Below are 13,666 nucleotides of genomic sequence, written 5' to 3' on the forward strand. Positions count from 1 at the left end.
TCCCAAAGTGCTGGGATTACAGGCATAAGCCACCGCGCCTGGCCTGGATCTTGGTTTCTAAATACTATTCTCTAATAAAAGTAACCAGAACTTGGCCAGGTGCAGTGGCTCACGCCTGTAATCCCAGCACTATGGGAGGCCGACATGGGTGAATCACAAGGTCAAGAGATGGCCAACATGGTGAAACGCCGTCTCTACTAAAGATACAAAAAAATTAGCCAGGCGTGGTGGCGTGCACCTGTAATACCAGCTACTTGAGAGGCTGAGACAGGAGAATCACTTGAACCTGGGGGCGCAGGTTGCAGAGTGCCGAGATCACACCATTGCACTCCAGCGACAGGGTGAGACTCGGTCTCAAAAAAAAAAAAAGTAACCAGAACTCCTTAGAGAAATGGTTGACTCCAGGGCTGGTGCAGGAAAAAAAACCAAGATGAGGCTGGAGCATCTTGTGGTGCCAGAAAGTACTTCAGGGGTGGAGGGAAGGTGCATTGAAAGAGCAAGGAGTCAATGTGAAAGATCTCTCAACAGCCACTGATGGAATAACCTGACAACAAAACAAATAAAAATGGTAGTAGATTATAATCCAAAGAATATCCATGAGTCTATACTAATATAAATGAATGATGTCAATAGAATAATACATATAAATAATTCCTTACAGATGGAATGAGGAAATAGAAAACCACCACTGAAACACCACAGTAATAACTGTCATGGGCAAAATGCATAAATAAACGCTGAAATCAGTGAGAGAAAGTTTAAGAAGGAACAAAACTGATACAGTCTAGGTGTCTGTCCCCTCCAAATCTCATGCTCAAATGTAAGCCCCAGTGTTGGAGGTGGGCCTGGTAGGAGGTACCTGGGTCATAAGAGCAGATCCCTCATGAATGGCTTGGTGCTGTCCTTGTGAGATCTGGTTGTTTAAAAGTGTGTGGCACCTCTCTCCTCTCTCTCATGCTCCCCCTTTCTTCATGTGACATGCCTGCTATTGATTTGCCTTCCACCATGACTGTAAGCTTCCTGAGGCCTCACCAGAAGCTGAGCGGATGCTGGCACCATGCCTCCTATACAGCCTGCATAACTGTAAGCCAATTAAACCTCTTTTCTTTATAAATTACCCAGACTAATGTATTTCTTTATAGCAATCCAAGAATGGACTAACACAAAGATATTTACTAATTCCTAGCAGCCAATCACCTAACCAAGTGAACAAAGTTAATTTAACATCAGAAGTAACAAGACACGTCAATCTCATGTACCCCTGATAAAATAACTTGAAAAGGACACATCACCTCTGCAGTATCCCTTCCATTAAAATATAAACTCAGGCTGGGCATGGTGGCTCATGCCTGTAATGCTAGCACTGTGGGAGGCCGAGGTGGGTGGATCACTTGAGGTCAGGAGTTCAAGACTAGCCTGGCCAATATGGTGAAACTCCATCTCTACCAAAAAATACAAAAAAATTAGCTGAGTGTGGTGGTATGTGCCTGTAATCCCAGCTACTCGGGAGGCTAAAGCACAAGAGTTGAACCCAGGAGGCGGAGGTTGCAGTGAGACCTTATCTCAAAAAACTCAAAAAAACAAAACAAACAAAAAACGAAAAAAAACCCATGAACTCAACTTAAATCAGAAGAAAATATCAGACAAGCCCATCCTGAGAGACATTCTGCAAAATAACTGACAAGTATTCTTCAAAAGTGTTGAGGTCATGTGAGACAGGGAAAGAGTGAGAAGCAGCTGCAGACTGGTGGGGACTAATGAGATAAGACAACTAAATAGAAAGTAGGAGCCTCGATTTGATTCTAGAATTAAGAAAGGACATTAGTGGAAAAACTGGTAAAATTCAAATAAATTCTGTAGGTTAGTTAATAATATTTTACTGATATTAATTTCTCACTTTTTATAACTGTTCTACAGTTATGTAGGATGTTCCTATAAGGAAAAAAAAGCTGGGGGAAGGGAACGCTAATATTTTTGTTAAGTCTAAACTTATTTCAAAAGGAAACACACAGAGAGACAGAACACCATAAATACTGATATGCATGCTGAAGGGTAGTGATTATAACTTACTTTGTGATAAAGCAAATATAAAAGAATGTCACAGAATCTAGGCTGTAAGTGGATAATTCATGGCACAACTTCTTGCAACTTTTCTGTATGTTTGAAAATTTTCATCATAATATGTTGGTGAGAAAATAAGAGCTGAGATTGATAAAAATAAGGTCTGATTTTTATCAAGAACCACAGGGAAGAGGAAGAAGAAGGGGGGGTGACTAAATATCCAATTAGACTGTAAAGTGCAGGAGGGTAGGATTTCTATCTTATTTTATCCTGGGACTTTCATGGCCTAAGGCTAGATCTAAAGCTGAGGCAGAATCTGATTTAGAGTAAAAAAGAAAATTCTGTGAACTTTTTAAACAGAAGATTTGGCTTTCCAGTAAAACCTCCTAACTTCATACAAATTTATGGTATGCACCCTTAACATAAATCTTTTTTTTTTTTTTTTTCAAAATACTCAGTTTATAAAAATCTGTAGCCTCAAGTAACACAATTTAGACAGGTAATAATGGTATGAATTTCCTTACAGAACACAACTACACTTGGACTAACCAACTTCTTAAGATATCTATATGCCTGAGCTGAGAGACACGGTGACAGGGTCACACTGACACTGGGCAAGCCCAGGCTTCTCAACCATTTACACCAGCCAGCTGAGGTTTATGCTTAACATTCTGGAGCTCATCTGGTCACTGTGTACTTTTCAACTACCTGTATCCATGTACTTGGCAGCAGAATCTGTGCTTCTCAGCTTAGGGCACAAATGCTAATTCATATACTATCTACAAAGATTCACTACGGTGGCACCAGTCATGACTCTAGCCATTTAATTCAACTGCTGGTAAAACCAACAAAAGAACATTTGATTGAGTGCATTTATAGTAAGATTTCTCTGGTATGAAACATTTTCCTGCAAGTGCATGATGCTAAAGGATAACAGATTTTTAAAAAAACTATTGTAGAGCAAAAGGCAGCATCTTTTTTTTTTTTTTTTTTTTTTTTTTTGAGACAGAGTCTCGCTCTATTCCCCATGCTGGAGTACAGTGGCACAATCTCGGCTCACTGCAAGCTCTGCCTCCCAGGTTCACGCCATTCTCCAAGAGGCAGCATCTTTTTAAACTTCAGTAATGAAGACACTGAAATTTTTAAAACGAAAATTACACACTGTATTTTTAAATTCATCCCTAAGTAAATAAGACAACCAAGGAAGAAAAGCAGTTCAAGACAGAGCTCAGAAATCCTACTCTCATCACAATTTGGAAAACCACAGTGGCTTTTTATGGCCACAAATCATTTGGTTGTTCTTAGTTTTCTGAGTGGTTCCTTTCTTGAATGACTGTTTAAGATAAAAGATCACAGTATCAGCTACTGTGATATTGATTCACCTAAGTGTGTTTCCTTTCTCCTGTATTTGCAATGTCTCAACCAGGCTCCACTAAGGCATGACAACAGACTGAAGTGGAGAATGAGACCAGCTTTTACGCAGACTGACGGCATGTACCCCCATGCCGCTGGCACTACCGTTCGATGCATCACCAGATGATAATAAAATAAGAGCCAGGAATAGAATCTTAATGCATTTAATCTGTGTTTTCAATAACCTTGGCCTACAGACTTTCCACACCCATTCTCCACCCACAAAAGCCAAGGTAACAGAAATAATTAAACGGTAGTCTTTGCCCAATAATATTCCAAATTCACTTATTCCTAAGAGTCACTTAGGGTGCTTGTGAAAATGGCATATCCAAGCTTCTGAGTCTGCATCACTAGATCTGAGGGGAGGCCCAAGATTCTATATTTTAACAAGTGACTCAGGTAAGCTTGAGACACACTACTGGTGCTGGTTTCCCCTGGTAAACCTCGCCCTGCTCTGACCCCATCAAGATAAGCCTGGAAAGCAGCAGTGGAGAGTGGAGAAGGCCTCGAGGGTTGGCTTCAGCTGAGCTCAGGAGGTACGGGAAGACCCTGAGCCATTTCTCAGTGCATCACTCCACTCTCCTCAGAGGTCACCTGGAACACAGAGCATCACTGTCCTCTGATGCCCCAGGATCACCTCAGTGCCCTCAGGGGTCTCTCCTCCTGGGCTTTCTCAGGCTTGCAGCCACACTACCATGCCCAGGCTGGACTCACAGCTTTAGGGTACTGGCACAGGGTTATACTTACTCTCAGAGGCTGCTGCAGACTTGCACTGGCTCTGACCACACTTAACGCAGACTGAAGAAGGTCAAAAGGCTGACTATTGACAGAACTAGGGCACACCTACCAAGCAGCAGAGTGGAAATGTTCCTGAATTCCTGGTTTCCATCTCTGCCTTCAACACACAGAGCTTTTTAAAGATGCCTAGGACACAGCTTGTGTAGGTGCTCTAGTTATTTGCTGGCAGCTAAGCAAAAATCCTGCAGGCAACTCAGGTGTCTAAAATCTTTGACTTGTGGGCCAATGAGAGCTATCATTCTCAGCCACTTGTGCTACTCAGAAAAAGTTCACACATATAGTAATAAAATTGAACAGCAAAGATTTACTATGGGATAGAATTGGCGCTAAGCACGTTACAAGCTTTAACTCTTCTTTCTTTCACTCATCTCACAATTTTTTATCAAGAGTCCAGTACTTCTACAGGTGCTGAGGATGCCTCAGTGAACAAAACAGACACTAATCTTGCCTTATGGGCCTTACAATTTAGGGAAATAAGAGAAAGAAATAAAAATTATAGACAAACCATATGGGATGTTAGAAGGGGACCAGTGATGAGGAGAGCAAGCAGAGAAAGGGGTGTGTGGAAGAACGAGTGGTTTCCACCTTTAAATATGGTACTTAGGGCCTTGCTGAGGAGGTTCGATCCAGCAGAGTGTTCCAGGCAGAGGGTTCCAGCAGAGAAAGCGCCAAAGTGTCTAAGTCAGGAGCATGCCCAAGTACTCAGGGACAGCAGGGAAGCCCATGTGGTGAGGCAGGGTGAGCAAGAAAGTGAAGAGGCTTGACAGGACACTGAAGCCAGGCTGCGAGGGTCTGGAGGCCCCTGAGAGAACTCTGGCTCCTCCTCTAAAAGAAATGGGGAGATGTAGAGGGTTTGACTAGAGTAGTAGGTTTCAATTTCTGTTTTTCAAGCTACAGTGTCAAGAACAGACAGTGAGGGTGATTAGAAATCTTTTGCCAGAACCCAGCTGAGAGATGATTGTGGCTTATACCAGGGAGGTGACAGTAAAGAGCAATGCTCTTATTCTGGACATATTTTGAAAGTAGAGTCGATGGAATTTCCTAAACAACTGAACTAAGTCTAAGATGAAGAAGGGAGTTAAGGATGACTCCAAGGTTTCTAAGGATGAAACTGCCATGAATGGAGATGGAGAAGGCAGATTACATGTAGGACAAGTTTGGCAAGTGGGGGAAATCTTGTCCTGGAGACATTGTCTGAGAATATTCAATATCAAAATGGGAGATGTCAAGTAGGCAACTGGATACATGAACCTAGAGTCCAGAGAAGAACAGGCGAGAGATGCAAATCGGACAGTCCTCAGCACAAAAATAGTATTTAAAGTCATGAGACAGGATACAATAACAAAGAAACTGAGGACAAAGAACAAAGGCCCTGTGTTGAGCTCTGGGCCACACCTCCACGTACGGGTCAGGAAGAAGACAAAAGCCAGGCCGGGTGCGGTGGCTCACACCTGTAATCCCAGCACTTTGGGAGGCCAAGGCTGGCAGATCACCCTGAGGTCAGGAGTTCGAGAACAGCCTGGTCAACATGACAAAACCCTGTCTCTACTAAAAATACAAAAATTAGCCGGGTGGGGTGCTCCACGCCTGTAATCCCAGCTACTTGGGAGGCTGAGGCAGGAGAATCACTTAAACCCAGGAGGCGGAAGTTGCAGTAAGTTGATATCGTGCCACTGCAGACAGAGTGAGACTCCCTCTCAAAAAAACAAAGAAAAAAAAAAGGAGAAATGCCATACAGGAGAGGGAGAAGAAGTAGTCTGATAGAAGGCACAGGAGTGTGGTATTAGGGAAACCAAAAAGAATGTCCTAGAAGACAGAGCGCTCAACAGTGCCAAATGCTGCTGACGGGTCACATCAGATTAGGACTGAACTGGCTGGGCTGGGGACACAGCAGTCCTTGCAAATTTCAGCAGCTGCAGGTGTTAAGAGCCCAGGAACCCAGTGAGCTGGGTGTTCACTATCAATTTACAGATGAGGAGACAGCACCAAAAAGGCTGCAGTTAACAGCCAGGCCATGGCGAGGCCAAGATCTCTGCACTGCACACATATATAAATCCTTTGTGGGTTCATCTGGGAGGCAGGATGCAAAGAGAGGAAGGAGAGATGCAGAGCATTTGGGTTAAGAAAACTTTAAACCTTCCACTATTTGTTCCCTTAGCAAAACCTTCTGAGGAGAGAAAAGAGCTTAGGTCATGACTGACAAATGAACCAGAAGCCAAGAAGCAGGGCAGAAGGCAAGTCTTTGTGCCAGGAAGGTAGCAGCAGCACCATCTTGTGCTCCATTGCCCCTAAATGTGTACACAACCAGCTTATTAGAACACTGAAGACTGACAGGTATAGGGCCAGTTCAACCACTAAATTGAACTCTTCAGGCACTGGTACTACATGGAGCCCACATAGCCAGTCCTTTGGGTTCCTTAATTGAATACTTTTCACAAGTCTGCTTACTTCTGACCCAAAACCTGTTGAAACCTTCTAGTCTAATATACACAGCCTAACCTGCATAACCAAGAATTCCTGACTCATGGAAGTAACTGGCCTGCATCAGCTAAGAAGAGCCCTCAGGCCCTGAGGGGACACTTGGGAACATTCCCACACCCACCCCAAATGAAGCACTGCTTTTCCCAGCACCACACCCCAATGCTGCAGTTCATCTTTCCAATGCACTTCAGTACCTCGCATGAAGAGGCAGTGTGGGGTAAGAGAGGGAGCCTCAACCTCGAAAGGTGGGATACTTGGGTTCTGGTGCCAGCTCTACCATAAAAAACTACGTGGAAAGCCAGGTGCGGTATCTTGCGCCTATAATCCCATCACTTAGGGAGGTTGAGGTGGGTGGATCACCTGAGGTCAAGAGTCTGAGACCAGTATGGCCAACATGGTGAAACCCTGTCTCTACTAAAAATACAAAAATTATCTGGGCATGGTGGCGCCTGTAGTCCCAGCTACTCGGGAGGCTGAGGTGGGAGAATCGCTTGAACCCGGGAGGCAGAGGTTGCAGTGAGCCAAGACTGCGCCACTACACTCCAGCCTGGGAGACAGAGTGATACTCCAGCTTAAAAAAAAAAAAATGGCTGTGTGAAAACAGCAAGTTCCTCCCAAGGGCTCCAAAGAGTTACTGACCCTCATCTTCCAGAGTCTCAGCTCTCTCAGGGTAACAAAACTCAGCCCAGAGATTTAAGGAATGGGCTCTGAAGTCAGGCTGCCCTGGGCTACTGCTCAGTAACTAACTGTATTAACCTGAATTGAATTAGTTAACTTCTTTAAGCCTCATTTTTGGTATCTGTAAAATGAGGATGACAATAATACATATGCCATGAGGAACTGTGAAAACAGTGCCTAGCAATGGTGTACACTCTCTATTACCCATTATGACAGCTGTCAGGAAAGATGCATTCATTAACAACTACTTTCCCCACTTGTAATTTAGATATATTTACTAGTGAACTTCTGATACAAAGGTATACCAGATTGATTGAAATAGTATCAAGAGCAAAGAAAATACTTAGTTTGCCAAAGAAGCCAGAACAATTCAAAAATCGAAAAAAAGGTGAAATGCTATGGCATATTACACGTACCTTGAACAGGGATTTCCCCATAGTTTGGTCTCTTATCTGACAGGGCTGTCAGGGGTTTGGATGTTGAGATTGGTCCACTTATGGAATGTCTCTGAAATCATAAGATAAATAATATCAAAGTTAAATTGACTGTTGGGACTCACAAAGTAAATGCTGCAGAGAGTAGATATTTAGTTATAAATCTGTATTAATTCTTTCCATACTGCTATAGTAAGGTTGCAACACACCTTACAGGCATGGACTGTGATCAATATACTTTTTTTAAAAATTAGACTTTTTATTATGGGGTAATTATAGACTCATATGCAGTTTTAAGAATACAGAGAGATCCTATGTACTCTTTACTCAGTTTCCCCCAACGGTAATATCTTACAAACCTATAGTAAAATACCACCAGCAGGATTTTGACATTAGCTAAATATTGATACAGTCATATCTTATATAGTCATTTATATATTATTGATACAGTCAAGATAAAGAACATTTCCATCACCATAAGGATCCTTCCTGGGGCCCTTTTACAGTCACACCCCTCTTCCCATCCCCAACCCCCTATCACTGACCTCTGGCAACCACTGGTATTCTGAATGTGGTTTCATTATTTTGTTGGAAGAGAATCTGTAAAGTATCACAAACCAATTCAGTAAATATAAAAACATGTTCCAAAATGAAATGCAGATGTGCTCCTTTTGTAATTGTACTGACCATTCAAGTCCTGGTTCAAATAGATCTCAATTCTGCCACCCGCTTGCTAATGCTACTACAACTGCCCAGTACAGCCTGTCATCTCAGTGTAGCACTACAGCAATGGCTTGTCACTGGCATCCTCATCTCCAGACTTCTGCATATGCAAGCAGCCAGAAGAATCCACTACGGCCAGGCACGGTGGCTCATGCCTGTAGTCCCAGCACTTTGGGAGGCCAAGGTGGGTGGATCACGAGGTCAGGAGTTTGAGACCAGCCTGGCCAATAAAGTGGAACCCCGTCTCAACTAAAAATACAAAAAATTAGCTGGGTGTGGTGGTGGGCGCCTGTAATCCCAGCTACTTGGGAGGCTGAGGCAGGAGAATCGCTTGAAGCCAGGAGGTGGAGGTTGCAGTGAGCCGAGATCACGCCACTGCACTCTAGCCCGGGCAACAGTGCGAGACTCCATCTCAAAAAAAAAAAAAAGAATCCACCATGAACACTTAAAACCCCTCAGCTTTCCTGCCACCTCTACATGATGCTCAAACACCACCAACCTACTTATTTACTATCATGCAGACCACGTTGCTTATCTATGCTTTTCTTGTGCTTCATTCCCACAGCTTTCACCCAGCCCTTTTTATCTGGCTAACTTCTATTTATTTCATATTCCCATCAGAAATGTGGACAAGGTCCAGCTTCTTCACATCCCTACCACACTTAAGATCATCAGCCTTTTAGATTTTGGCCATTTGGAAGAATATAGAATAGGATCTCATTGTGGATTTAATTTCCATTTTCCTGATGACTATGATGTTGATCATCTTTTCATGTACCATTGGCCATTTGTATTCTTCTCCTGGAAGGATCTTCTCAAATCTTAGCCCATTATTTATTGGGTTGTTTGTCTTCTTACTGAATGTAAATGTATTATGAATATATTCTCCCCAGTCTGTAGCTTGCTTTTGTATTTTCTTAATGTCTTTCAGAGAAGTTTTAAGTTTTGATGCCTAATTTATCAACTTGCTTTTATAGTTCATGTTTTACATCTTAATAAATCTTTGCAGTCTTAAAGGTCATGAAGATTTTCTCTCATGTTCTCATGTAAAAAATGTAGTTTTAGCTTTCACATTTAGGTCGACAGTCCATTTCAATTTTTGTGTATTTCATAAGGTACGGGCTGAGGTTATTTTTTTTTCTATACAGTTATCTAGTCACTTCAGAATCTTTTTTTCAAAAGACTATTCCTTACCAATTGAATTACTTTGGTATCTTTGTAGAAAATCAACTGGCCTACTTCTGAACTCTCTGTTCTACTGATCTAATGTTGAAATCAGGTAGTACAAGTCCTCCAAATTTGTCCTCCACCTGCATCCCCCGACCCCAACAATGTTTTGAATATTCAGGGATCTTGCATTTCCATATGAATTTAATACTACTATGTCAATTTCTACCCAAAGAGCACTGCTCTTTTAATTGGTATTGTGTTGAATCTACAGACCAATTTAAAAGACTACAAGTTATTAACAATATTGAGTCTTCTAATCTATAAATGACATCACTTTCTATTTATTCAATTTTTCTCAGCAATATTTTATTGTTTTCATTGCACAGGTTGTGCATACATTTCATTATATTTATTGCTAAGTATTTCAATCTCCAATTATTCATGCTAATATACAGAAAAACAAATAACTTTTGTACAGGACCTCGTGTAAACCTTGACAATGCTCAACTCAAGAAGCTTTTGTGTGGACTCCTTAGGATTTTCTACATAAATGATTATGTTATCTGCAAATAATGACAGTTTTACTTTACCCTTTCCAAACTTGTATGCTTTCTTTCTTTTTTTTTTTTTTTTGGTCTTATGCAGTTGTACAGGTAAGAGCTCCAGCAAAATGCTGAACAAAAGTGGTGAGAGTGGGTATCCTCACCTTGCTCCTGATCCTGGTGGGAAAGCATTCAGTCTCCAGATTAAGTATGATGTTAGCTGTGGAGTTCCCACAGGTCTCCTTCTATTTCTAGTTTGCTAAAGAGTTTTACTATGAATGGATGTAAAATTTTGTCAAATAGTTTTCTAAAGACGTTGAGATTAATGTTTGTTTTAAATAATTTTTTTTTCCTCTTTTATTGTGTTGAGGTAAATTTTAACCTTGCACCCTTGGGACACATCACACTTGGTAATGATGGATTATCGTTTTTATATATTGCTGGATTCAGTTTTGTTAATGTGTGCTTTTATACTGCATCTATACCATCTATAATCATGAGGAATATTGGCTAGTTGTTTTCTTTTTTTGCAATGTCTTTGTCTGGTTTTGCTATCAGGTAATGCTAGCTTCCTAAAATGAACTGGAAAGTCCTTTTACTCTTCTGTTTTCTGAAAGACTATATACAATTGGAATTATTTCTTCCACAAAGGATTGATTCAATTCATTAGTAAAACCACCTGGGCCTGGAGTTTTCTATGTGGGAAGCCTTTTTATTTTAAACTTTTATTCTGAAATAATTATGGATTCCCAGGAAGTTGTAAAGATAGAACAGCAAAGTCCCATATACTCCTCATTCACTTTCCCCCAACTGTCTGCGGATAATGAATTCCCTCAGCTTTTGTTTGCCTAAAAAATTTTAATTTTACTTTTTTTTTTTTAAATACACAGAATTCTAAGTTGACAGGGTTTTTCTTTCAGCATTCAAAGATGCCATTTTGGGCTGGGCACAGTGGCTCAATTTGGGAGGCCGAGGAAGGTGAATCACCTGAGTCCAGGAATTTGAGACCAGCCTGGGCAACATGGAGAAGCCCCATCTCTACTAAAAATACAAAAATTAGCTGGGCGCCATGGCACACACCTGTAGTCCCAGCTACTCAGGAAGCTGAGGCAGGAGAATCACTTGAACCCAGGAGGCAGAGGTTGCAGTGAGCCAAGGTCACGCCACTTCATTCCAGCCTGGGCGACAGAACTAGACTCCATCTCAAAAACAAAAAAAAAAAACAAACAAAGAAACAAAACAGCCATTTTCTTGTCTTCTGACTTGCACAGTTTCTAACTAGAAGTCTGTGATCATTCTCACCTGCCTGTCCTTAAGAGTTTCTTATCACTGTTTTTCAGCAATGCCTTAATGGGCATGGGGATGAGGGTGTTTGTATATTTATACATGCTTATCTTGCTTTAGCTTCCTGATTTTCTTGGATCTATGAGTATGTAATTTCCATCAAATTTGGATGGATTTTGGCTATTATTTCCTCAAAAAACAAAAAAATTTTTTTTTTAAGATGGAGTCTCCCTGTGTCGCCCAGGCTGGAGTGCAGTGGTGCGACCTCAGCTCACTGCAACCTCTGCCTCCTGGGTTCAAGTGATTCTCCTGCCTCAGCCTCCCAAGTAGCTGGGACTACAGGCACACACCACCATGCCTGTCTAATTTTTTGTATTTTTAGTAGAGACGGGGTTTCGCCATGTTGCCCAGGCTGGTTTCAAACTCCTGAGCTCAGGTGATCTGCCCACATCGGCCTCCCAAAGTGCTGGGATTACAGGCGTGAGCCACTGAGCCCAGCCTATTTCTTCAAATGTTTTTTTCAGACACACTTCCCACTCTGCCCCCCGACCCACCTTTTTTTCTTGGGCTCCAATTTCAGGTATGTAGGACCACTTAATTTCATCCCACAAGTCAGGGGTTCAGTTCATTTTTCCCCCAGTCTTTTTACCTGTTACTCATTATGGACAGATTCTACTGCTATGTCCTCAAACATACTGATCTTTTCCTCTATTTTTTTTTTTTTTTTTTTTGAGACGGAGTCCTGCTCTGTCGCCCAGGCTGGAGTGCAACGGCACAATCTCAGCTCATGGCAACCTCCGCCTCCTGGGTTCAAGCGATTCTCCTGCCTCAGCCTCCTGAGTAGCTGGGATTACAGGCACACACCACCGTGCCTGGCTAATTTTTTTGTAGTTTTAGTAGAGACGGGGTTTCGCCATGTTGGCCAGGCTGGTCTTGAACTCCTGACCTCAGGTGATGCACCTGCCTCGGCCTCCCAAAGTGCTGGGATTACAGGCGTGAGCCACCGCACCTGGCCTCCTCTATTCTTTTTCATATCTTTCACTTCTCTCTTCATCTGTGCATGCTTCCCTTCACATACTTAAGCAGAGATCATATTTACATCACTGCATGCTAATCCTATCATTTCTATCCGTTCTAGGTCTGCATCTATTGACTGATTTTTCCCATGGTTATAGGTGACATTTTCCTGCTTCTTCATTGTCTAGTAATTTTTTATTACATGCCAGATTATGTATTTTACACTATGGAGTCTTATATTTTGCTGTATTCCTTTAAAAATTATTACTTTGGCAAATAAGTACGCTACTGTATTAGTTACCTATGCTGCATGACAAATTACTTCAAATCTTTAGTGGCTTAAAACAATCCATTTATGATCTCATAGTTTCTGTGGGTCAGAAAGCTTAGCGGAGTGCCTCTGGCTCAAGGTCTAGCACAAGGAGGCAATCAAGTTGTCAGCAGGGCTGCAGTTATCTCGAGGATCGAAGATCTGCTTCCAAGCTCATCTACATGGCTGCTGGCAAGCTTCAGAAGATCTGTTCCCACACTTCCTAATGTGGGCCTCTCTGCAGGGCTGGCTCACAACATGGGAACTGGGATTCCCTGGAGTAGGTGGCTCTAAGTGATAGCAAGAGGAGCATTCAAGGCAGAAGCAAAGCTTTTTCTAACTATTTTAGCAGTGATAACCTTATCCCACCACTTCTTTTGCTTTGCCATAGTCACTGGAAGCAAATCACGAGCTGCAGCCAACACTCAACAAGAGCAAATTACACAAGGAGCAACTACCACCGATTGGGGATCGCTGGGGAACATTTTAGAGGCTGCCTACTATAGCTACTAAAGGATCTCCTTGGTCCTTCTGCATCTTATTTTTAAAGATCTTTTACGGCAGATCTAGAATACTATTTTCTCTGAGGGTATTTAGTTCTATGATACTTTCAGGTGTGGTCCTTTACGAGTCTGTAATGAATGCCATCTATTCAAAGAGGTGTCTCCACAGCAGCTGGTGGGAACTCAAATGATTTCCTGCCCTAGGTGAGCTACCAGAAGTGTTTGCCTGATAGCTCCCTGTTCCTGGAAATT

At 42.1% G+C, this 13,666-nt stretch overlaps 1 protein-coding gene across 14 annotated transcripts in view; it reads right to left on the reverse strand.

The window, feature by feature from the left end:
- SPECC1L (sperm antigen with calponin homology and coiled-coil domains 1 like) overlaps window positions 1-13,666 on the reverse strand; it is a 148,139-nt gene that overhangs the window by 63,311 nt on the left and 71,162 nt on the right. For all 14 annotated transcript variants that reach the window (XR_004030968.1, XR_004030969.1, XM_030815916.1 and 11 more), the window contains one exon: window positions 7,848-7,938. Coding sequence is in view for 12 of the 14 variants with exons in the window: in XM_030815916.1 (XP_030671776.1) it covers window positions 7,848-7,938 (91 nt within the window). In the remaining 2 variants the exon portion in view is untranslated. The remainder of the gene's footprint in view (window positions 1-7,847; window positions 7,939-13,666) is intronic.

Source organism: Nomascus leucogenys, chromosome 7b (assembly GCF_006542625.1).
Source record: "Nomascus leucogenys isolate Asia chromosome 7b, Asia_NLE_v1, whole genome shotgun sequence".
Taxonomy (NCBI): Eukaryota; Metazoa; Chordata; class Mammalia; order Primates; family Hylobatidae; genus Nomascus; species Nomascus leucogenys.